Source organism: Alligator mississippiensis, chromosome 3 (genome assembly GCF_030867095.1).
Source record: "Alligator mississippiensis isolate rAllMis1 chromosome 3, rAllMis1, whole genome shotgun sequence".
NCBI lineage: Eukaryota > Metazoa > Chordata > Crocodylia > Alligatoridae > Alligator > Alligator mississippiensis.
This window is the reverse complement of record NC_081826.1, coordinates 289,566,209-289,591,263: the sequence shown is the minus strand read 5'-3', so window position 1 is coordinate 289,591,263 and position 25,055 is coordinate 289,566,209. Positions and strand designations below refer to the sequence as shown.

General features: G+C 46.3%; 1 protein-coding gene across 2 annotated transcripts in view; it reads right to left on the bottom strand.

The window, feature by feature from the left end:
* Positions 1 to 417: 417 nt before the first annotated feature.
* Positions 418 to 25,055, bottom strand: part of SMAD7 (SMAD family member 7) — a 39,672-nt gene continuing 15,034 nt past the window's right edge. For both annotated transcript variants that reach the window (XM_006259047.4, XM_006259048.4), the window contains exon 4: positions 418 to 2,551. In XM_006259047.4, coding sequence (XP_006259109.1) covers positions 2,013 to 2,551 — 539 coding nt within the window. In that variant the 3' untranslated portion in view covers positions 418 to 2,012. The remainder of the gene's footprint in view (positions 2,552 to 25,055) is intronic.

Here is a 25,055-nt window from a genome sequence, read left to right as displayed (position 1 = left end):
GACAGGGAGAGGGGAATCCAAGTCTAGCTATGTGACTCCCACAGTGGCCGAAGTCCTGTTCCCACCCATAGATTTAGGTAGGAGGTAAGATAGAAACGATACCCAACAGCAATGGAGATCAAGGTCAATACAGCTCCAGAATAGTACTGGCAATTATAAGGAGGCAGGTTAAGTGACTTGCCCAGTATCCCAGAAGTTTGCAGCTGAGCAAGCCTGTATCTCCTGAAACCCAAGAAGCAGAAGCCCAGTCTATAAGAGCACCCCTTGGGACTGCTCATGCCCCCCTCAACCCCAGATACGTGGTAACGTGTGCTGGAAAGCAACGGGTCCTGGACCTCAGACCTGGATGCTTATAGCTACTTTAGTTGCATCTACCCAGGCCCAGGCACTAACAAAGTCACTCTGCACAGGATCAGATCAAGTGTACATTTTTATTTTTTAATGGAACATAAACTCCTTTAGAAAAAACATTCATCTGGATGATAACACCCATAGAAAAAAACACCAATCTCGTGTTTGTTTGTTTGTTTTTTTAATTTGGCATTTGTTATTTGCATTTATATTAAAGCAAAGTGCATCTTTCTTATTTTTTCTCGTTTATACACATTGCACAATACATAAATAATGATGCTTATAAAACGTCTTTATATTTACAAGTAATAATATATTTATATATAACATAAAATACAATTTTTCTTTAATAAATCTCAGGGTTGGTTTTTTTTTTTTTTTAGGAGTCCTTTTTTTTGTTGTTTTGTTTTATTTCCAAAGCACTACAATGCTAAAGTTCCAATGAGAATGCTCTCTTGTTCATTTAAACCTTTATATTTAGAAAAATAGCTTATGTTAAGGTCTAAACATGCTCATTGAGCTAAGAACAGTGTAAAAGTATCATACGTGCGTATGAATTCAAGACGAAATGAAAGAATGACTGCATTTCTGGATACAAATGGTACCGTTATAACCTGGTCAAGGCAGGTTATGATGGACCAAATAATCTGAATACTTTTTTCCTGTTTGTTATTGTTTTTTTTAGGCTTATATTTTCTCACCAAGTCTGCATCTCAGCTCAAATTGAAAAGCGTGGGCCATGCGTTTTTCTTTTTTTTTTTTTTTCCTGTATCAAGAAACGATAAAAAGCACTGAAAGAATGGGCATGCTCCTTCCAAAACCCACGCTCCCACGATGGACTGTCAGCATAACACAGTGGCAAGACGTGATCTTAAATAAACCAACAAGCATACACAAAATAAAATAAAATAAAATAAAATAAAATAAAGAAGGCTAAGTAACTTATTAGCAAGGTTTTCACTTCACTGCGTTCACTCCCGGTGCTGCCTATGTGCGTGGGCACGTACATTCGTTGTGTGTCAGTGGCAACATGGCGTTGTCACTGTGGGGGCAGTGGGAAAGCGGGGAGAGGGTCTCAGTTTGACTTCACATGAGCGAAGTGTGCCATGCTTTGACAAGTAGCATCTGGAATGTGCCACCTCAAGGCAGAAACTAGAGAGAGAGATGGCCCTTGTGTGTGTGAGAGAGGGAGAGAAAGAGCGAGGAGAGAGAAAGAGGCCACGTGCACACTCCTCGTCACAAAAGGGAAGACGAGATGTCTTGCAGTAGTAGAACTCAGGTCTGTATAACATCTAGGTATCTTGTTTTTGGTATCCGAGAGCGGGAGCTATAACAAACGGCAAGTAACTCCGAATGCCACTCATCACATAGGGGAATAATTTCAGAGGCATGAAATGATTATCTGATGTAATCCCCTCCCACACCTTCTCCTTCCGAGTTGTTGGTCATTCACACTTTTAAAAAAGATATATATATATTCATCAAAATACCAAGGCAAAAAAAAAAAAAAAAAATCTTTCCATAAGCTATTTCTCAAAACAGAAAAAAACAAAACAAAAAAAAACAAAACAAACAAAAAAGTTTGCATGAAAAGCAAGCACTCAGAAGGAAATATTAGCAGCAAAGTAGTTATAAATGTCATGAGTCCACTCTGTCTCGAGTCATCGGTTATTAAAAATAACCTCCAACCAGCACGGGCAACTGCTGATAAACTGTCTTGTGTAGCACTGGCCCCAGCCCTTCACAAAGCTGATCTGAACAGTAAAGCCGGTCCATGGTTGCTGCATGAACTCATGGTCGTTAGGCCTCTGTAAGCTGTACGCCTTCTCATAGTCAAAAGCCTTGATGGAAAATCCTGGAAACACTTTGTGAACCAGCAACGTCCTGGAGTCGGGGTTGTCCAGTGTGGCCGACTTGATAAAGATTGGGTAACTGCTGCGGTTGTATACCCATACGCCGTCCACTTCCTTGGTCAGCTGGATGCCGTAACCAATTTTGCTGCGGACTTTCTGCACCAGCTGGCTTTTGTTGTCTGAATTGAGCTGTCCGAGGCAGAAACCGTTCCCCTGAGGTAGATCATAGAAGATATCCAGGGAGGGCTCTTGGACAGAATACAGCCGACCCACGCGCGTTTTCTCTTCCCAGTATGCCACCACGCACCAGTGTGACCGATCCCCCGGCTCCTGAAGAACTTGGGAATCTAGAGAAAGGGGCAGAAAAAATGGGAAATGTAATAAAGCAGGGATAATGTAATCTAATAAATATAAAGCACTTATGGTACACTGCCTCCAGAAAGGCTGTTAAAGTACACAAGAGATCCAAGGAAGACTGACACACGTCCCACGCTAGAGGAAGACAACCCCCCTCCAAGTCTGTGGCCATCTAACCAGGCGGTAAAATTCCTTCCAACTATCCTTAGCCAAAGCTTTCCGAGGTGAATTCTGAATGCCCAACCCAAGATAACCAAAAGGACCCAAATTTTCCAAAAATGCTATGGACTTGTCCACTAGAAGTACAGCTCCTTGAAGTATCTCAAACTGGACCTACAGAAATGGATATGTCCCAAATAAGTTTGGGACATCCCCCAAATGTGGCAGGGGGCCTTTGAGATGATTCTCTTTGTTAGGTTCCACTTCCCAAAAAGTAACATAGGCTCAGATTCCCATGACGTATTTAGGCACCCATTTGGTGCATATTAGGTATCTTCATGTCTCTGAAGACCTGGGGGCTTCACCCAAGTCACTTGCCCAAAACCACTTAGATAACATTTTCAAGAGCCTGTAACCTGTAACACCCGAGCCCAGGTCATAATCCCTCCGAGGCAGATTTCCAAGGGTTCTTTAGGTGCCTCAAGACACAGCAAGGCACCTGGCCAGGTTTTCAGAAGCAAGTTAGGCATCTAACTTGATGCCCACCTACTTCAGTGCTAATTGTTTTCAGTGGGAATCAGGCTCCCAATCTGCTTTGGCACCTTAGAAAAACTCCATTAAGTACCTGTCTGCATCTTTAAGCACTTTAATACCTTTGAAAATGTGGCCCTTCAGGCACAGCACCCAGGAGAGAAAGAGGAAGAGTCAGCAGTGCACGCGCGTGCGTGCACACACACACACACACACACACACAAACACACACACACACACACACACTGTATTTGCAGCACAACCATTCCAGTTAAGCATGTTTAATAATCAGCCAAACCATGTCTCCACTGTGGGGTTGTATCGTTCTAATGACGCCAATGGGGTTAAAATTTCCAAGTAGCGTGTTTGGGGCATGGCCTAGTGAAAAGGGACTTTAGGAACTCCTCTGACACACACCTGCTCCTTCCCATCTCTAGCCTTGTTAGCAGCCCTCGAGTGTAGATAAGAATAATGTATGCAGCTGGGGCATCCCAGACAGCAGTTAGTTGATGCCCATGGATATGTCTTCATGGCACAATGAAACTAAGCTCTTACCTGAATGCTGCACTCAGCTTTCCCCATATCTACAGGGTCTTCATAAAGTCCTTGTGCACCGCCTAAGTTATTAAAGTTTAAAAGTGCACAAGGACTTTATGAAGTATGTACAAAAACCCACGACTCCCAAGGATGGTGGTACGTTATACCTGGACTTGCCAGCCCACACTGGGGCACAGACTAAAGCCCATGGATGGGGGTCCTGTAACTCAAGCAGGACTTTGTCAAGCAGGCACTTGCATCCCGGCAGGCTACCCCAGGTGCATAACTCCGCAGCGAAGACGCTCTCTCTGAAGTCTTCTGAAGCTGAAAACTGCTGAGCACTGAACCTAGACTTCTGAACGCAGCAACTGATTCCCTCCTCACCCTCAAACCCTAGCTGCAGATAATCAATTCTGGCAACAGTAAATCAATGCAGATAACGTAATACTGGAGTCGCTAATCAGCTGCAGAAATCTTCTCTATGTGAAGTGTGGGTAAGCCAGGAGGAGGCCAAAGGTACCCACAGTCTCGCATGCATCGTACATCACTCTGCTCTGAAAACACTTTCAACCAGATGAGCTTTGCTTCGTGTATAATTCCCCCCACCCCCAAAAGGGGAGCCATAAAAGGAGAGTTAAATATGGCTTAGCAGGAATGGAGGGGATGGCAGATCATCTGCTGTAATTTACTGAGCCTATTTACGCCTATAGCCGGAGCCCTGGTAATAAATGCTATGATTCAGACGTCAGATGAACTATAAATCTGACTGAGCTGCAGTTAAGACTGTGGTTTGTGGTGGCAGGGTGGAGACCGGAAGTCTTGCATTTGTTAACAAAAACGGAAAAAAAAACCCTCGGTTCCTTTCGGCCTTCCCTCCTGGCCGCTCCTCTCTCTTTCAACGGTATCACGAGGGCTAAGACACCGGGGTGAAAATGGGGGTGACAGGAGAGAAAGGGAACGAGCTCTCTCCCCCTCCTCGGCATGTGCTGTAATGCACCTCGGCTTTGTGCTGCTTTGGTAACAGCTCTTTTACAGACATGTTAAGACCTGGGAACTATTAATCTCCAAATGCTGAAAGCCAGCAAGCTCAGGACTGAAAGTTCAAAAAAAAATCACACCAATCCCCCCCAGATCAACCTGGGGAAGACGGCAACCAGGAGCCAGCAAACCAACAAGCCGGCCACGTTCCCGACACCCATCCCGCCGGCCACGGTTACGGCGCCTGCTATTTCTTCCTCGCAGACCTTCACCCACCGAACAGGGCCCGGGAAAATCCCAAAGCAAGGAGGGTGGAAACACAGTGGTTAAATCAGCGAGTCCATCTGCTCTGCTTTCTGGGCCTTTTCACTATTAAAAAGTCTCTTCCCTGCTCAACCCGTGTGTTTTACAGTCCTCGAAGTCTGTTTGGTACAGCGCTGTGCTCTTTAAAAGAAAAAAAAAAAAAAAAAATCCAGCCACACACTTTTAAATTTCCTCATTTCTATGCCAGCGAGGAAAATATTTCTCCAGTTGCTGGAGGCAGCTACTAAAAATGGGCCCGACTGCACATGCTAGAAACCTGGAAAGATAAGCGACTGCTGATCATCTGCCCACCGCGACCGGGACTGGAGGGGGCCGGGGCGCAGAGGCCTGGGAGTCCCCTCGATTTAGGGGGCTCCAGAAAGAGAGAAACTGCCTCCCAGGTTTGCAAGAGTCAATCTGCCTCCTTTTAGGTGTGCCCTGGTTTGTCTTTCAGCCTCCCCCTTCTGGTGCCTCACAATACTTTGTTTCATATAACTCTATCCCACTGAAACCTGGCACCAAATAAGCAGCAAGCAGGGGAAAAAAAGCTGAGTGAGGGAAGGGGAGGGAGGAGAGGAGGTAGTAGTGGGGTTGGGAAGAGACCAAGCCACGATCAAATTACCTTTAACCTAACCTTCTGCAACTTGCCTCCGTGTACAGTCTTGGGGAAGGAAAGGGGGGGAGAGCTCACACTTGACTACTTCCCTGTGCGAGGAGAGAGAAAAGGCATTTGCTTCCCTGAAGGAGACATTAAAAAGGGGGGGGAGGAAAGCAATTTTGAGAAAGAAGGGGGGGGACCCCAAAACCAGGAAGCGCAGCCGAGCCAAATGCCCTGAGTGTAGCCACCCTATTTCGTGAAAGCAAATCCCTCAGACTGCATTTTTCCCTTTCATCTTTGCAGCCCGCCAGTCCACCCAGCAATTTGCAGACAGACGTCAGTAAAGAGAAGTTTGCAGATTATGTTAATTGCCGAGCCCAGATAAATTGCAGCCTGTGTGCGCGCGCCTCTCGCTCTCCCCCTGCACGGCCCGTAAAACTATAATCTCATCGCACACTGGGTGCAGCGTCCTCTTTCCAGACTCTCTGCATCCTGCTTTGCTTTTAAAACAGCCCCTCGCGCGGTGCCCTGGGGGTCAGATCCTGCGGGTCGAGTCCTCTGCAGGCGGTGGCGACCGAGGTTCGTCATGGAAAGTTAAGAGTTACACCGGGGCTGGCCCCAGTTACGCTGGTGCAACCTGGAGGTGACTGCACCAAAGGCCAGACTGAATCGGGGCCGAAACAGATACGGGTGTAAAACCGTGTGGTGGCAGACCTGGGTCGACTCTGGATTCACGCTGGCAGAGCGCACATGAGAATCAAGCCTGCCACACTTTGGAGCACAGGGAGTTATAAATTGTTATGTGTATGCATCCAAGTTTTTTTTTTTTTTTCAAGATATTTTAACTAGCTGTTTGTTTAGAGAGGCAGGAAAGAAAACCCATGCTGTAAAAAAAAATTTTAAAAAAAGCTAATCAGATGCCTGGAGCTCACATTTTTTTGTTTTACTGCAGTTATGGGAATTTTGGAACAACCCGCACGGAACATGCTGAATCTCACCGAAATTTCTTTAAGTTTGTATTTATTTTCTCTGACATAAAAGCACCCCTTTCAGGGGAGGGTGGCAGGAGGGGGAATTAAAAAAAAAAAAAAAGCCCATTTCACCTCATGTTTGCACTTGCATTAGAGAAGACCACTTAACAAGTAGCTCATTGCCACTTACAAAGAGTTATTTAATTGCCAGCGCATAAAAAAAGCTGCCCTGGCTATGAATGAACAGACCTTTATGGAAGCCGGGAAGTTCATGAATGAATCCCACTAGGCTTTTCAATGACATGGGGTGACCAGACCCCAAGGACAAGTTTTAGGTAATCAGAAATTTTTTTTCAATGAGCTAGTGCCAAAGCACAGTATAAATATGTCAAAGTGCCTTCCGTTCGAGGGGCCGAGCTGTTGACTGGCCGTCTGGTCGTGAAGCCATGAGAATATATGGGGAGGGCTCAGATAAACAGGGTTAGTCCTTGCTGCTGGCCAAGTTACAAAGTCACCAAAGATGCTTTTCGCAATTATTTTTGTCCATCGCTATGGGCCGATACTTCCTCCGTTCTCCACGGTATCTTGGCGCTGCTGCTAAAAGTTCTTGTAAGCCTGTAACAAGCTTGGCTACATCTTTTGACTGGTGTCCCTAAGAGGAAGATTTGATGAGGGGATGAAAATTTTCCATGGTGAACTCTAAGGGAAGCTGGGAAATGTCACCCAAAGCTTCACCGATCTGTAGCAGTGTTGCTCCTTGCTCTAAAGGGCTCCCCATCTGTACCAGGAGGCAGCACATGGTGACCGAGGAGCTCAAAGCACTTCAGAGGTAGGTGCGATTTCTGCGCTGCAGTCCTGTTCCCTACACCCCACCACCGGTGCAGAAATCACGCCGCCACCCCCCCAGCTCCAGCCAGGTTGCAACCCCATGCCCTGCAGCTGGTGCAGAAATCTGGAGCGGGGGGGGCACGTCCCCCGCACGTGCGTCCCCCACACTTCGCCTATACAGGCGAGTACAACTGGCCTCAGTTTTACAGAGGCATGGTAGCATTTCAAGATTTGACAAAGGCAACCGAAACTTAAAATCCAGGTGCCCTGCGATACACACCTGAGGGGCTGCCGACTGGATCACCAAAAGCCCTTAAAGGCCACATTTGCAGGCTCCATTCCTACTGAGACACCACAATCATGGACCAGTTTCAACCTGTCGGGAGCTTTAAAACATCTGGCCCCCACTGGCCAAGCCAGAGCCCTGGACTCCAAACTACTCCCCATCTCTTTGGGATGTGTCAGGATCCCGATTCAGCCTTTGCAGCCCAGGCACCATTAGCATGAACCTGTCAAATGCTATTACATGACTGCACCTCTCCCTCTGCAGATATTCCTGCCACAAATTCAGACGCAACAGAGGTGCCAGCAACCTAATAGCAGGCTCTCCCACCATCCATCCTCATCCACAAACTCCCCCTCCTGCCAGCCAGGGTGCTTTTATGCATCATCTGCTTCCCACCGCCAGTTGTATCCGAGGTCTGCATGCAGTACATAAATGGCTGAGACATACTATAGGATCCTCATTCAGAGTTAAAAGCACTCCATCCCAGCACCTTTCTTAAATGCCTGGAAAGCTCCCAACACATTCTGGGACCTAGCATAATCCAACAAACAATGCTACTTAATAATACAAACATGCAGCATTATTATTTTGTTATTAAGCACCCTTCAATTTTCTGCCATTGTGGATGATTATTATTTTTTATGGTCTGCATTATAGCATGCCCAGTGGCTCAGGCAAGATTAAGGGCCATGCTTTGCTGGGTATTTTGCAAAGCTATGGTAAAAAGGCAGTATTTGCCCCAGGAGCTTCCATACTAGCATCGTGCATAGTTATAATTATTTGGAGCACTTCTGTAGAAGTTTTCATCCCAAATACATGCAGAAGGGAGACAGAGATCTAAAGACATATTGCTTTAGCCACACCCAAAGCACAAAGCCGAGTTGAAACGGCAATGTTTCTCACCCTCTTCACGGTCACTCTCATAATCCTTCTTGTTATGCACAAAGTTATCATCGTGCTTGATAAAGCCCAAAGCTAGGGCTTCTCTAGCTACTACTACAGATTATTGACAACATCCTTAGCACTACATAAGGCTTAGAAGTTCAGCTGGACTCTTGCAACAGGGAAAAATTTTCAGCTCACTTTTTGTAAAGCCTTATATTCAGAGAGAGGAAACCCAAAAGAGCCGGAAGAAAACCAGAAGTGATAGTCAAGAGAAATTAGAAGCTGTAGAAACCAAGCAAGCTAGAATGAAGATGCATGGGGGAGTCTTCAATCAAGACAATGCCCAACCTTCACAGAAGACTGAAACACTACAATTTCTTACTAAGATCAATAAATACATGCCTGTGCTGGGTTTTCCCAAGGGCTCTGACGAGGAGGACTTACATGTAAGAGTATAACTAATTTCTAGAGCTGGGGCTCTGCTTTTTCGACTCTCAAAACAATTGACAAAAACGAAAAGGTTTTGCTGGCATCTACAGTCAAAAGATTTTTTACAACTGAAAACCTGAAAAAACATTTTTTTTTTTGGACACTGAAAAGTTTTGGCCAAAAAGCCCACACATTTTTGTTTTTCTTTTGGGCAGGGTGGGGTTCCTTTCACAAAAAGCTAAGGAAATCTGAGATTTGGCATCAAAATTTCTCTTTCCATGAAAACAGCCATTTTTGCAGGGGGGGGGGGGAGGAAGGAAGTGTTGAAAAAAATTCTGACCAATCGCACTGATTTTTAAAAGAAAACTCTAATTTTCAGTTGCTCCCACCTAAAGCTGAAGCTTTCACACCCTGGTAAAGGATGCTGCATGTGTACCTAATGGAGTATGCTGTAGCTTGGAAAAGTTCATGCATTTCTGATTCACATTGCTCTTTAAGGTGTAACTCTGCCCTGCCTTCTGTGTACTCTCAACCAGGGCCAGCACATTCACCAGGAGGAAGGAAGGTCTTTATTCAAGTCACTGGCCTGGGTTCATGAATTCCACTTCACGCCTGGCTTTGCCACAGGCTTGCTGAGTGACCCAGGGCAAGTCAGGTTGTTCTTGGTGCCTCGGTTCCCCAGCTCTCAAAGCTGGACAGTACTCGTTCCTTTTCCCCACCCGCATTTGATTTGGCTATTTAGACCTCGAACTCTTTGGGGCAAGAATTAACCCTTCTTATGTGCATGGACTCCAAGTACTCCTATTAAATCAAACAGCAATCAGTAATAATTGTTCATTTCTATTAACACCTTTTGTATGGGATGGGAAAAAGAAATAACTTTTAGTCCAAAAACAAGAGGTCAATATATATCCACTAGCAAAGCCAAAGAAATGCTCGATGTGAGTGGAAATGGGACCTTCAGCTTTTAAGCCCTGGATTGTGTTTTTTACACAAACTCCACAAACATGGGAAAAACCTGACAAAGCTACGCCTTTTCCTCCGTAGTAAAAACAGCATTTAAAGAAAATGCTGAATCTTGTACGGAAGACAAGGTACCTCCTCATTTGAGTCTAAAGCTATAAAAAATATTATCAATTTCTGCATAAATAATTATTCTCGTCTGAAATCAGCTATATGACTTCGCTTGTGATGGCTTTTCACTGCCGATGGCACTGCACTCTTTAATACATTACCAGTTGTAGAACAGTTGTTTTTAACTTCTATTTAAAGTTATATTGTGACCCCAAGTATTTAGATGAAGTCTTTCCAAATCTTTATGGTTCTACTTATTTTTTCCTTCCCTTCGCTTCAATACTGTGGTTGGATTTTTGTAATATTTCTTATGAAGTAACATAACCTGAGATGATAAATAAAATGCCAGCAAGGAAAGACTCTGAGTTCTGCCGTGTCCTACATGAATCACTGCTCTGTGGACATCACACATACCGTTGCAAGCACAGGTGTAACACCGGGGAACAGGTGTTAGAAAATAGCATGCAAAACAGCTAAATGAGCAACCATAAGTCACCAGTAGACTCAAGCCTAGGAGTCCTGACTTCCTGGACTTTCTTCTCAGCCACAGATGACAGTCATGGAGAAGCAGCCCAGAAAAGAAAAGGTGGAGGGAGGATTTGATAATAGTCTTCAGATACCTGAAGGGTGATTATACAGAGGATGGAGATGGACTTTTGTCTGTAGCTCTTGGGGACAGGACTAGGAACAATGGCCACAAGTTGCAACAAGGAAAAAACTTAGGCAGGAGCTACGAGCGGTCAGGCATTGGAGCAGGATACCCAGAGAAGCGCTGGATTTTCCGTGCCTGGAAACTTTCAAAGAGCAGGTTAGACAGACACTTGGGTGGGATGGTTTAATCGTGGAGGCCCCTGCCTTGAGCCAGGGGTTGGACTAGATGACCCTTTGAGGTTCCTTCCAGCCCTACTGTGCTATGATTCCTACGTGTCAAGGGACTGTGGTTCCCTTCCCTTATTGTACGGCTATTTGGAAGACAAATGCTGAAATTTCTCTGTTGTAAACTGAGGCTAAGGCATACAGAAAATATCGAGAACAAAAACATTAAATGATGCTCATTCTCTTATCAGCATATGGCAAGCTAATCTGAGGTTTAAAAAAGCAGCTGGACTACAGTAATTGCAACATATTGCTTCCCCAGGGGACCCAAAACAGACTAAACGCAGACCACTACCCAAAGGGCTAGGAAAAACTCAAGTAACCCCTTTGGTCTGACCTTAAGTGGTTGGTCAAGTGCTCTGGACAGAGCCATGAGCGCCATTTTTGACTAGCTATAAGGATGGACAAATTCAACACACAAACCACAGACAGAGATGGAAAGGAGAAGATCAAGATCTAACAGATTTCTCCCTCTCTGGCCAAGAAGTCCACGCAAAAAAATCTTACTGGAGCTACTTATTCTAATGCACACACATGTTCATCTTTCCCGCATGCACAAATATCTTCCATGAACAGCTTTGTCAAATAGAAGGCAACATGAATTCATTGAAATTAATGTACTGTGAAATATTCCACCTTCCCCAGAGAGCAGCCTTAAAAAAAAAAAAAAGCATCTAAAGGGTTTTTTAGACTCTTCAGCTGTGTTTATTCATAGGGATCTTTCAGGAAGGCCAGAGAACAACCTTGTCAAACACACCTGCCGGCTGCCTCTTCGCTTTCAGGTTTGTTGCTGTTACTGGTAAAGAACCTTTTGCAGATTCTGGCAGAAAATCATGCGTGTGAGTGCCTGCTGGAGAGGTGCACAGACACGGTATATGGGAACGCAGGATAGGAAGTGCAACTCACCATCCAAATGAGAACTGAGTATTTGCAAAGTAAATGAATAGGAAGATCAGAGAGAACTTTGCTCTGTTCTCTCTAAAGCTTCTAGTGATTTGAAGAGGCTAAAGAAAAAAAAAAAATCAGATTTCCCAGGGCAAGGGTGCTCCCTTTAAACACGTGCTCTGTGGAACAACAGGACAGCCAAAAGGCAATCCAGAGTAAAAGAGAAATTCCACTCTAAGTGTGATATACTGGTCCCTCCCAATGAAGACCATATCTGGATCCAGGAGCAGGGTTTGCCTCTAAAGGCTTGCATCTCAACCTTTATACTCCTCACTAAACCCCAGGGCAGGGCAGCAGCTCTAAATCAGGGGTGGGCAATTATTTCGGGCGGAGGGCCACTTACTGAGTTTTGGCAAGCCATCGAGGGCCGAATGACAGGCAGCCCGGGGCAGATAGATATTAATTTTCCAAACTTTTTAGGGACCCCGCAGACCGGGTAGAATGGCCTGGTGGGCTGCATCCGGCCTGCGGGCTGCATTTTGCTCCCCCCGGCTCTAAATGCAAAGTCTCCATGCTCCTTCTGGTTCAGATAGTTTGACCTGTGTTCTGTTGTTGTTGCTGTTTCCACAAAAAATTTTTAAAAAGTTAAAAAGAAAGCTACATCTTTATTTAGATAGATTTCAGCTCCCAAACTGCATCACAAGGGAAGTGTCACGAAGACCAAGCGGCTGCAGTTCTTTCACTGGGACTATCCAGAATTGACCAGACACCAAAGAGCTCCTATCGTCTGTTGTGTCACTGCCTACTTAGGGAGCCCTTAATCTGTGAATTATTGACACGATAGAGCACAGCATCTCTTTAGGAGCTATTATAGCCCATCATGTCAGTGGATACTTATGGAGGCCTTAATCCATGGATTGACAGGCTAGACTATAAATTTGTGTCCATGTCTAATTAGACAGATCTTATTACGCAGCATAGACAGTAGCACTACACATTTAAGAGCCTGAAGTATTGTCTTAACTATATTAACAAGTTGCCCATCCAATCAAGTCGCATATGTCCAGCCCATGAAAATAAACTATTTTTTTTTTTGTCTTCATAAACCTAAAATCTCTCACCTTCTTCCTCCCAGTGAAACTCCAGGCCTGAAATTCCTAGTCAAGCAAACCCAACTTTTGATGTTACTTAAGGAAGAGGTCTTATGCCTAAGGAAGGAGTTTAGGATTTTTATTACCAGAATATCAAAAATTAACAGTGGTTGCTCTCGGTATCTGGAACATGCGTCAAGTCTAGACTGAGACCTGAAGCCTGAGTGGGACATGTTCAGATGAAGCTTTGCTTCAAGCTATTATGAAAGAAGAGGCCAGGCACAATGTGAAGAGTTGGACAGGCACTTCCCCCAATGTTCAGGGGCTCTAGTTCATGACTCTTTGCCAGTTATGTGCCAAAAGAACCCCAAAAAACTTGCCAAAAAGAGATGAAGAACTCTGCTCAGTTTGGGAGGTTGCTGCGATCCTGAAACCATGGTTAGTGAAGCCACCACGGTTAGTGAAGTCAACACCCCCTTTCTTGTGAAGTCTCAGCCAAGCTTCAGGCAAAGCTGTGCCCATTTCTAAGCACAATTGGGCCGAGATATGATAATAGGAAGAAGGTGCTGGGCATGCCCTGGGGTTCTCCAAGGTCTCTCCACCAAATCTGGTGCAACACGATGATCTGGGGTGAATCCCTCTTTCTTTCCAAGTTCTCGGCACCAAAACCAAACCCCAAACTCTATTACGTCATGATGAGGCTGGGCTGACACTCGTAGCGAACACATTCACCCGAGGGCTGCTGGTAATGAGTTCCTTGGAGCTCTGACTGAGACCCCTGGAGAGCAAGCTTTCATCCTGGAAACGCTGAGACAGTCTGGACCGGACCAGGGTTATCACACCGGCTGCTCTTGCATCACTGACTTCTCTATGACTTCAACCCTAGAAAGACTAGGCTTGGAAGGAAATTAAAGCCTCCGCAACACGGCATATTTAAAACACATCCGTATATACTACGCATGTGTACACACACGCACACAGATGTCCTAGGTCAAATTCTGACCTACATTCGTAACATTAGTTTACTGATCTACTTTTTCAACGTACAAATTAAAGAAAAGGGAGGGGGAAAAAAGAAACTGAAACTGTAAAACCTCCCGAGTTGACACTCCACCGCACAAAAAATTTGATTCAGAAATGTCCCATGAGTTATTGCTCTTGCCAAATTATGATGATTAATCAATTACCAGCACTCAAAATTACCCAAGAAAAAATGACAAGCCCTTCTTACACCCAGTTAAATTGTCTTTAAAAAGTTAGTACGCAGTAGCCACCAACCCTCATGCAAATGTGTCTGCAGCTAAAAGACCCCCCGCCCCATAGGCCTGTCTGCCTGTCTCCAGTGATTAGAGAGGAGCCAGCTGACTCCAGCTTCCTCTGTCCCAGGCTTTGGGCCTCATCAGCCATGCAAATTACAGAGTACTGTGCTGTCTGAATTTCAACTTAGCTCAGAGAAAAGCCTTAGAGGAAGGGTGGAGAAGCAATAGTCAGCCAAATCCATTCATAATATTTACAGTAAATGGGCCTCTTTGCTGTTGTTTAGTATACAGTCAGGCTAATTATTTTTGAAGTTTTAATTTTAAGAACTCTTCCCCCCTCACCCCTATTTGTCTCCTTTTCCATTCCCCAAAGTTGCGGGAAACTTTTTCCCCCAAGTATTTTGCTTTCTAACTCCAGAATGAAGGTAGTAGGTAGGAACCTGGCTCCCACCAGAAGTGAACCCTCCTAGCAATATTTTGCAAACTTTAAAAGCACTCCTAGCAATATTTTGCCAAAAGAAAACAACCATTCACAGTCTCGGGCTAACTTATTATTATATACGTTTGGTGATGGGAGGGAGAGGCAGAGATTAATTTTCAAAGATTAAAAAAGCAAGCGATGGGTTCTCAGACACCCAAAGAAAGGCCTCCCCCGCCCCATTATACACCTGGGCACTGCCGCGGGCAGACTCTTGTGCCCATCACACTGCTGGCTGGCAAAGCGGACCAGCAACAAGAGTTGGGAGTTGAAGCGTGCGCTGCAAAGTCCTGCTAGCAATTGTTCTACGCCGTCTGAAGGGAAAACCCACTAAGCCAAAGCTGTTTTTAGTTGTAGCAAGTGTCTTTATTTCATGCCCTGTCAAAGAGGCATTAGAAATGACACACACCTTCACTTTTCTCCAGTGCCATTAAATTCACCTATTCTGCCTTCCAAAAAGTATTTTTTTGCTCCAAACAATCTGATCCTTATCGTTGTGTAGTGACCAGCTTACCAGTTTCAAGCCTGGTTGCTTATTTTTATATATGCACTCCCATTTACACACAGACCAGATGCATGCGCACACGCACCGGATGCCTGGCCAGAGTTGTTAAAAGCAGCAGCTGCCCCAATCAGGTAGACACAGCCCCTTTTCTCCTGCCCCGTCTCCTCTCCGGAGATCTCTCCGCTTCCCACCCGCTCGCCCCTTCTGTTTCTCCCCCTCGCCCTGTCCCTCTCCTCCTGCACTGCTCCGCACTACACTGCTCCAGTGTGGTAGCTTTCCAGGTAATTTCCTGTTAATCCTCCAAATCCATTTTGGACATGTGGTTTTATTCCGAGAGAACAATAATCTTCTTTTCCAAAAAGAGCCCAGCTCACCCTAGCTTTGCTTGGCCGGAAACTGCCAGTCCCACCTTCTTGCCCCTGCCCTGGGCTTTTCAGTTTGTCTTGCTTTTAGTACAACCTGATGTTGTTTCATTTTAATGAGAATCAGCAAGATTTCAGTGGTTTCCCCTGAAAACACAGGGAACCCGAGCCAGCATTAATGAGCGCGCGGCTGTGTGACCGCCAAACGACTCATATCTAGTATCAGCACAGAAAGACCCAAGGAGGGAGGCATGTAGCTTAGTGCCTCATTTGCATGAGGAGCCCATGTCTCCTGGGACACGTCCATCCTCAACCTAATCCCAACCCGTATTTGAACCTGAGCTCTTAGGAGCATGGGAGCAGGCATACACGGGACACATGACCTAGTACCACACAACACAGAGAGAGCCACACCTGCAGCTGATTTTGCCAAAATATATGTCCACATGTATAATGTATAATTACTTCGTCTCAGATTCCCATTGATATCAATGGGTCTGATTCTCCCTTTCAGTCACACCAGGGTAAATCAGAGCCAAAGGAGCTCGTCTGGCATACAACCAACATAAGCAAACTTTATGTCCAAGGATTTCCAGATTATAGTTACTGGGCTAGGGCTTTTGTGGGATGAAGACAAAGCTTTTTCAGTAAAAAAAGAAAAAGAAAAATGGTGGGGGGAGGGGGCGGGAGGAAGATCCCAAAGGAAAAATTGCAACCAAAAAATCCAACCAGAAAATCTAACCAGAAAAGCAACATGGTGTTGCTGCAGCCCAGTCACCTGCGCTCTTTGTTCAAGTTGCAGGTTGGTACTTGGAAGTCTGATCTGCACTTAGTCCCCTAAAGAAAGGAGGGGGAAAGTTGTAGCTCTAACTTTCTCTTCTTTCTCTTGACAATATGTAGCTATGTACCTTACATGTTAAAAGGCTTGTAAAGGCCTCCATAAAAATCAATGCGCAGCAGTCTAGTATTTCCAAATTGATACCTAATACTCCGATGTGTATTACAATTTTTCCTAAGTGCATTTCACGCGCGCACACATACTTTGTAGCTGCAAGCCTAATTTTAATAACGAAAAAAATCCTCTCCCAGCAGCACACTGACCTACAGTTCTCCCCAAAGTTTTTACAAGACCAAAAACAGACATCTACCAAAAAAAAAAAAAAAAAAAAAGAAGGGGGAAAAAGAAACCCACCCTCGATTAAACACTGTTTTCCTAGAGGGTAGGGAAATGTTTCTTATACTGGTATAAAACGTGGAAAAATACAGTGGGGAACAAACGCTCTTTTCATTCCCCCCTCGCCCCCCAGCCCCGTTCCATAACAATTATGAAAACTGTTTAGATGGGATGGCATTTTGAACACTTACTGCATTCCAGCCAATAAATTCCATTCCCGGATCTGATGGAAAAAGCACCCCCTCCTCCTCCTCCTCCCCTCCCTTCCCCTCCCCTCGCTTTCATTCCTTCTGTCTTTCTTTACAACCTAATACCCTGTCGACTCAGGGCCAGGGCCTACTTAGGGGGAAAAACAACACCAAGCGCCAGACTGGAGACAGCATGCAGACTGAAAAAGTTAATCATTACTTCTGTCTGCCTTCATAATCTAATCACTTCTATTCCTAAACACATGCAGCAAAGCTCTCATGCTTGCTTCTCTCTCTTGCACACACACACACACACACACACACACACACACAGAAACACCGGGCCCACAAAAAACACCATGAACACAACCCCCCCTGATTTCTGGGGGTCTCTCCCTCCAATGCAACGCCAGTCACCCCCAGTTAAGAATAAAGGCGAACAACCAAATGCTTTAGCAAGGGACAATTTAAAAATATTTGGGCTGGGCTGGGCTCACAAACTAGGAGCTGCTTATCTGTCCCCTGTCCCCTGTCCCCTGCAACGCTCCCGCTCCGCCTCACCCTTTACTCTGAATTACTCATATTGAGCAATTAAACAGCATATTATATTCACTAGCTAATTAATCTTCCCACCATTCCTGCAAAGGAGATACGTGCTGGCACCCCCATTTTGTAGACAGGCACGAAAGCTGACGCGGGATTAAGCAATTTGCCCTAGGCTGCAGACTGAGACAGTGGCAGGGCTTGGATTAGCATTATGTTCCTGGCTGGCAGCCTCTGTGCCCAGGACCCGCTCAGCCTCCCATTTCTAACCGAGAGAGGGCACCCAGTTTCGCCATGGCTGACCTAGTTACAGCACGATTAAGACAGGCAGTCTAGACGAGCCCCGCTCACTGCCCTGTAACTGGGTTAAGCCCCAGGGCAGTCCAAGGTTTTAGTTTGGTTGGAGGGACGCATTTAGGTGATGTCTCGACTGCAACTTGGAAGCAGGGTGCAAGTGGGTCAGAGAACGGCTGGGTTATCACTGGGCCTCCCGGCAGCTTTGGTGGGCAGTGCCGAACCGAGCGCCGCGGTCTGGCAGATGAGACCGATGCTTGCTCCCCCGTGCACCTCGCCGATACGGCAGCTGACAGGCGCTACAAGGTGCCTGCTTTACTGCGTGAAAATTAACAGACCTAAAACAGACGTGTTCAGCATCACTTACTTTCTACTTCCCTTCCTCCCCCCCCAGCAGCAAAACCACAGACTGGTATTTGTGTCTTCAAACCCACCTCAACATTTATCTGTCTGTCTGTCACAAAAAGAAAGGAAGAGAAGGGGGGGAGACCAGCACTCCCGCCATCACAAGTCACCGAGCTCCCTCATGCTAAATCCCCTCCTTGCCAGAGAGACAATTAGACACAAACCATCTTCCAAGGCATTTATAGAGCTTGGTACTGCATATTTTCCTGGGGCTTCCTTCCTATCTCCTCCCATATTCTCTGTACCCGTTCCCTCCCTTCTCCCAACAAAAAAGCATTGCCAGCCAAGGTTACACTACTAAAAAAGGTCTGCCGGGGCGTAATCCCCATGCCATATCATCGGGGTCTTCTCGTTGCTATAGCTGTAAATTTTATTCGGGCAAGTAACTTCCCCCCAGCTTTGGTAGTGGTCAGATGTGTTGGGTGGGTGCAAGCGGAGTCGGGCAAGAGATCTCGGACTGGGCCCAGTGACACCAGAGATGCATTTTCCATGCAGCGCTGCAAGGCTCTGATAAAGCCTAGGAACAGTAAAGGCTGCTTTGCACTAAGATTTATGCGTTTGTTCCTGGTAACAAGCTAGAAAGTCTCTGCCTGGCTTCCAAAGAAAATTAATTCATCAGTTCAGTCCTGGTGATGTAACGTCAAGACTCCCGGCTAGTTTTCCAAATAAAACTTCTGCCCTGTGATTCCTGCATTGCTGCTCAGAGTATGATTTTTTTTTAAATTATGATTATTTATTTACTCTGTCCAGACTGGTGCTGCAGAACCGAAACACCCCTGTCAACCAGGACATTATCAGCCAGGAGCACTGAACTCTCCTATCAGCAGGGCAAACTCTTTCTGCTTGGGTGGGGTTCCTTTCTTTCATGGTGGGGGAGGGCTTCAACGCCAGTTAAGCGCTCTCCTAAATGCAGTCCTCCCACTGTTCCTGCAAGAGGCAGATTAACGGCTGCACCCCCCTGCTCTGCAAACCTAGTCACATGTCAAAGTCCAAAGAGAAAAAAAAGTAACCCCCCAAATTTGCCTACTGACTTCACCTTTAGATTCTCTACCTCAGAAAGACTGGGAGCTTCCACTCTCAGCAGTAACGCTTTGTAATTTGTAGTATCTATACACCGAGGGCATCCCTATCAGCACACAGGCCATTCACACTGCAGCCAAGGGAAGCCAACTTTGCCTTTATAAAGTGAAGGATGCTTAAACATTCACCGCCTCCCCAGCATTGACATTTGCCAGGTATGAGTAAGATTGCTGCAGAAGCTAATGGACACCCGAGTACAAAAGTGGGGAGACCACCATGTGTGTTTGCATGATCTTAAATACTAGAAAGGGCTGATCAGATCCCCAGAGATGGGAAGTCTGTCTTAAAAGGCAGGACATGTAAGTCACATTCACCCACTGGAGGTTGGCATAATGCTCACCTCTAAAAGGTGATGCTCAACTTAACTAACTTAAAAAGTTAGTTAATTAAACTTCTTACCTAACTAACTTTAGAAGCGCTCTCCTGGCAATAATTTGCAAAAAGAAAACAACCATTCACAATCTCGGGCTAACTTATTATATGCACCGCCTATGCATATACGTGTAATCATATTTTGAACCGTCAACCATTTGAGCAGTTGCAAATTACTGGTCTAAAGCAAAAATTTGCTTTTCTTCCTACGTAGACAAATTAGCAAAAGCTCGAAGATCAGTGCGAGCATTCTGGGGGCCTGCAAGTCGTCAGCTCACAACACAGACATAAAGGTTTCTCAGGACATCCCTGATTAAATCTTTTACCATGATCTAGCACAACGCTGGATATGCCACTTTGTACACGAGACCTAACGAGAATAACTACAGGCACAAGGGACTATTTTTTACACGTGCACACACACTGCCTCAACCAAGAGGCCAGACAGCTTGTGAAATGAAGCTTGCATTTCGAAATTGTGACAGATCAACAAGAGGAAAAAAGAGTAGCAAGCCTCTCCTACAAGACTCCTCCAGCCTGCATTCACCCTACCTGCATCACCCTGCTCTGGCGCCACGGTGTATTTTGCCAAGTCACCCTTGCTGCTTCACACACTGGCAATTACAACCGGAGGCTCTCGCTGTGTTATGAAAACACGACGCAACAGCAGCAGACGAACAAACTCCGTGCTGTCTCCTGTAATAGCCACTCTTTGAATAACGATAAGGTTACTCAGCTAGGTGGCTGCTTTGTGTATGTGTAATCAGGGAAGTGATGCTGAGTCTCCCAATTAATCCTACTGGTGCATACAAAACTTGGGGAGGTGGTGAAATCAAGCCGAGAGCGGTCTTGCTCCCAGCAATGTCTAATCCCGACCAGGCCATGTCATCTGCTCTATGTACATATGAAGGCCTTGGTTCTGCAAACCGCTGGTGCCAGAAGTCTTACTGGTGTAAGTACAACACAAAAAGTCTTACACAGGGCAGGGAGCATGCTGAGCATCAAGGAAGAAGCAGCAAGGCTCAGGTCTTCCAAGGTATCTTGATATCCAATTCCTGATTCCAGTGGGACTACAATGAATCCAGATATTTAAGTACCTTAGAGGGTCTGGGCCCAAAAGACTGATCAGGATGGGGATGGTGGCTCTTAAGATCATGGCTCTCCGCACATGCCTACATCCCATCCTTCGTACCTTGAGCACTAGTGAGTTAAAGCAGAAAACAAGCAAGGAAACCTATTACCACTCTGTTTGACAGACTATACGTAGCACTTAACCATACCTGTTCCTCCACTCACGCTTTGGATGATGATAATCCAAGGAACTGCAGGATCAAAGCCAAAATATCATTAGGCCCAAATGAGGTGTTCCTATATTAATACATATAGGACCACATCCTAAATATAGGTGTTCCTATATTTATTAATATAGAAGCACCTCATGCTTCCATAGATGTTCCTATATTAATAAATATAGGAACACCCCCTGCTCAGGGCAGGGGGTCAGGCTCGATGATCTGCTAAGGTCCCTCCCGACCCCAACACCTATGAGTCTATAAATCCACCTTCAATTTTCATGGAAGGCCCAACTCATAGTCAGACAACAACTGACATCAAATCTACCAAGGCAGCTCTAAAAGGTATTGTTTTTTCGTCCTAATGAATGCACTGGATCTCAGAAAGGACTTCCAAGGAACATCTGAAAACAGACTAACGGCTTAATGTTATTTGAAAAAAACAAAACAGAGCGGGGGGCATGAAGCACAACCTCGAAGGAGGTGGCATTTGGGGAGCTGGAGCTACACTGCTTTTTGAACAGCCAGGTTAAAAGGGTAAGGAAGGGCTGAGCAAATTCTTACAGAGCTTCTCGGGGGGTTTTGCAAGTTAAAACCAAGATAATGACACTGGGTGGGGACCAATTTTGAGGGCTGAGCAGCCAAACCAAAATTAGCCTCCAAGCCAAGAGCTTCCCTGGCCTCCCAGTTTGGGGAAGGAAGCTGAGAGCAGTCATGAAAAGACTCTTCAGTGCGCTGAGAAGCAGGCTGAGTGCAGCGCTCCAGCAAAGGTGACCCTGCTATTAAAATATTTTTCAACATAATACAAATAAAATAAAAGTGCTCAACCAGCCCCTCTCTGAAAAATCAGGCCTCATGAGAACTTCGGATCAAGGGAAGGAAAAAAGCTCTTTTCTTTTCCTCCCTTCCCCCGCTCCCTCTTTCCTCCTTTTTACTAATAGCTATGTTTTCTTTTCTTTTCTTTTCAACTTGGCCCTTTTCTCATAAAGAAGTGATGTAATTTCCTGTCTTGTCCCAATGTTTCCTGTTAATTAACAAGGTGAAAGTTATCATCACGTATTTAAAAGCCTACCCCCCACCAAAAAACCTGAAGAAAATAGTTCTCTGTTAATAAACATTGCATCATACAACGCGTGCACATGTTTGCATACGTCCATGTGTGCGCACAGATCCGAAAATTTTTAAGCGATGGAGCTGGTCCAGCCCTTCAGGCAGCACACCTGTGGGGCTCGAGCAACCAGAGCTGGCACGCAGAGGTGTGAGCTATGCCCGCCTTCGCCAGCCTTGCCCTCCAGCGGGAATCCACCCCGAGCATCTTTGTGCTTCTGCAGCTTGCTTCCTCGGGAGACGTCCTACCACTGGGAAGGTGAGATTCCCCTGCCAGCTTAGACCTGGGCTGCCTTTGGGCCGCTAACTGAAACAGGCATTTTGCCTGGCAGCACATGTATGCCCGCCACCACCTTACCTACAATGGGCTATGTGCATGCACGAGTATGTTTTGAGCAAAAAACACACAGGAGCACGACTGCTCTCATGAAAACACTGTGCAAGCTTCGCTATCCATCCAGCAGAAAAGGATTATTTTAAAGGTGTCACCCCCAGAGACCTTTCCTCCAAAAGCTCTCTCAATAGACTCCATTTGCCGGCTTCAGAAGAACAAAATATTGCGCTGGTCAGACCGCGGTTGGAGTACTGAGTCCAGTTTTGGGCGCCACACTTCAAGAGGGATGCGGATAACCTGGAGAGGGTCCAGAGAAGGGCCACTCGTATGGTTAAGGGCTTGCAGGCCAAGCCCTACGAGGAGAGGCTAGGGCACCTGGACCTCTTCAGCCTCCGCAAGAGAAGGTTGAGAGGCGACCTTGTGGCTGCTTATAAGTTCATCACGGGGGCACAGAAGGGAATTGGTGAGGTTTTATTCACCAAGACGCCCCTGGGGGGTCACAAGAAATAATGGCCATAAGCTAGCAGAGAGCAGATTTAGACTGGACATTAGGAAGAACTTCTTCACAGTTCGAGTGGCCAAGGTCTGGAACGGGCTCCCAAGGGAGGTGGTGCTCTCCCCTACCCAGGGGGTCTTCAAGAGGAGGTTAGATAGGTATCTGGCTGGGGTCATCTGAACCCAGCACTCTTTCCTGCCTATGCAGGGGGTCGGACTCGATGATCTGTTGAGGTCCCTTCCGGCCCTAGCATCTATGAATCTATGAATCTACGAGTGGAAACAGCCTTCCTGCGGAGCATGTTATCAAACCCCTGCAGGCTGGCCTGGAGAAGAGTCCTTCCAGACACAAGACATCCCCTCCACCTGAGAGGAGCTAAAGGAAATCTTGCATCCTCCACGATCGCATGACCTGCCCTCCTCTGCCCCTTCTTTGTGCTGCCCGGGAAGAGAAAGCAGAGCCAGGGAGAGCGGGATGCTCTCTGTCCATCCCTTCCACTCTCCCATCCCAGCAAAATTAGCTAGACAAGCTACTACTGAACGGCGCTGCTGCATTCCCATTGCTTCCTCCGTTTGCCTGGACTGCTGCACCCCAGAAGTGCAGAAGACGGTTGCCCAGGCTCAGAGCTGCTGAAGGGGCTCCGGGGCTTCACCCCAGTATCCCACCAGTCCCCGAGATTGTACCACACCAAAGGAATGGAAATCCCAAACCCGCGCAGCCACTTTCTCCTGGACAATCATGGAAGATCCCCAGCCAAGGAACCCAAGTAGAGGATTTCTTGCAAACGGTTGTACTCCTGCAGAAGGAGACAGCCTGACTGCTGCCAACGAGGTCACTCCACCATCGCTCGAGGTCGGAAGCCAACAACGTTCGAAGAATACATCCAAGACGTTAACACTCGTTTTTTCTTTAAGCAACAACAACAATAATAATAAAAATAAAGGCGAACAAAAGCCAGGAGCCGGAAATCCTGAGGCATCCAGCGCCTTCCATTCCCACCGACCTCAGCACCAGGCAGGTTCAGGCCATATTCTTGTTTCTACTACGCAGTTCCTCGCTCGCAGTCACGATATCACCTATTCCCCAGTTTCGCGTTAAACAAGCCCAAGGCAAATGGCCCTTGCACAAAGAAGGGTGTGTGGGGAAAGGGGAGGAGGCTGGCTGCAAGGAGGGAAACAAATTTAGGTAAAAAGTGAAGCTGCACGCTTGAATTTTACTTTCTTTGTGTGTTACAGCTAAGTCCAGACCGTGTATCAGCAGTTAATAATATCTTGGAGCTCAAAATAAACTGTAAAGGAAGCTACTTTGTGACAGTAGGCAGGCAGCCAGGCTGCTCTGTGGGTCATTCAATCCTGCTCAAGAAAGATGGTACTGCTGGCAGTGACCTCCGCGTGGCCTGTTACAGTATTATTTTACACGGCTCACGCAGAGGTCACTACAAGCCGGCACCAGCAGGAATGCCATGTTCATCTTTTGAAACCACCCAGCCACATAGCTGATAAGACTGACCCGTCTCCCATTTGGTCAAAGGGAGAGAGAGGTCATTATCAGCGTCTCTCCCCGAGTCCTCGGGAGTCCTAGAGGCTTTGGAGATGGGACCCGATAGGCACAGGCTGATAACCCCGCAACAACCTTAGTTAATAGTCAAGCGGCTGGCAGACAGGAACAGGTCATGCTGCGAGGGCACAAACGGGGCGGTCTGAGACTTGGGCTGAAGGGGCTGTCTGCCGCGCAGCGGTCAACACAGGACATTTTCCTTTGCTGACCACTCTTGAAAAACACCCGTGTGACTAAAATGCTCGTATCACAATTCAGGAATATCCACAAATTCCAGCCGCTCCTGCTTTGGGGTGGCGCGGCACGAGAGACGGTGGGCTTGCTACAAGCGCTCTTTCCTGCCCAGGGCAGGGGGTCGGGCGCGATGGTCTATGGAGGTCCCTTCCAACCCTAAAGACTATGAAAACTATGAAGAGGGCAGTGCTGGTGGTCCATGCTTCTGCAAAACTAGGCCCCTGGTTTCTTGAGCAGGAAACCCGGAAAGCAAAAGAGGTCTAAAGCTAGCGCTCAATTTTGACAATGTAGGTTGTGACTTCTCTTCTCAGGCCTAAATCCCACCTCGTTCCCTATGAGCCATCCCACCAACGCTACTGGGAAAGAGGCAGCAGCTATGAAAA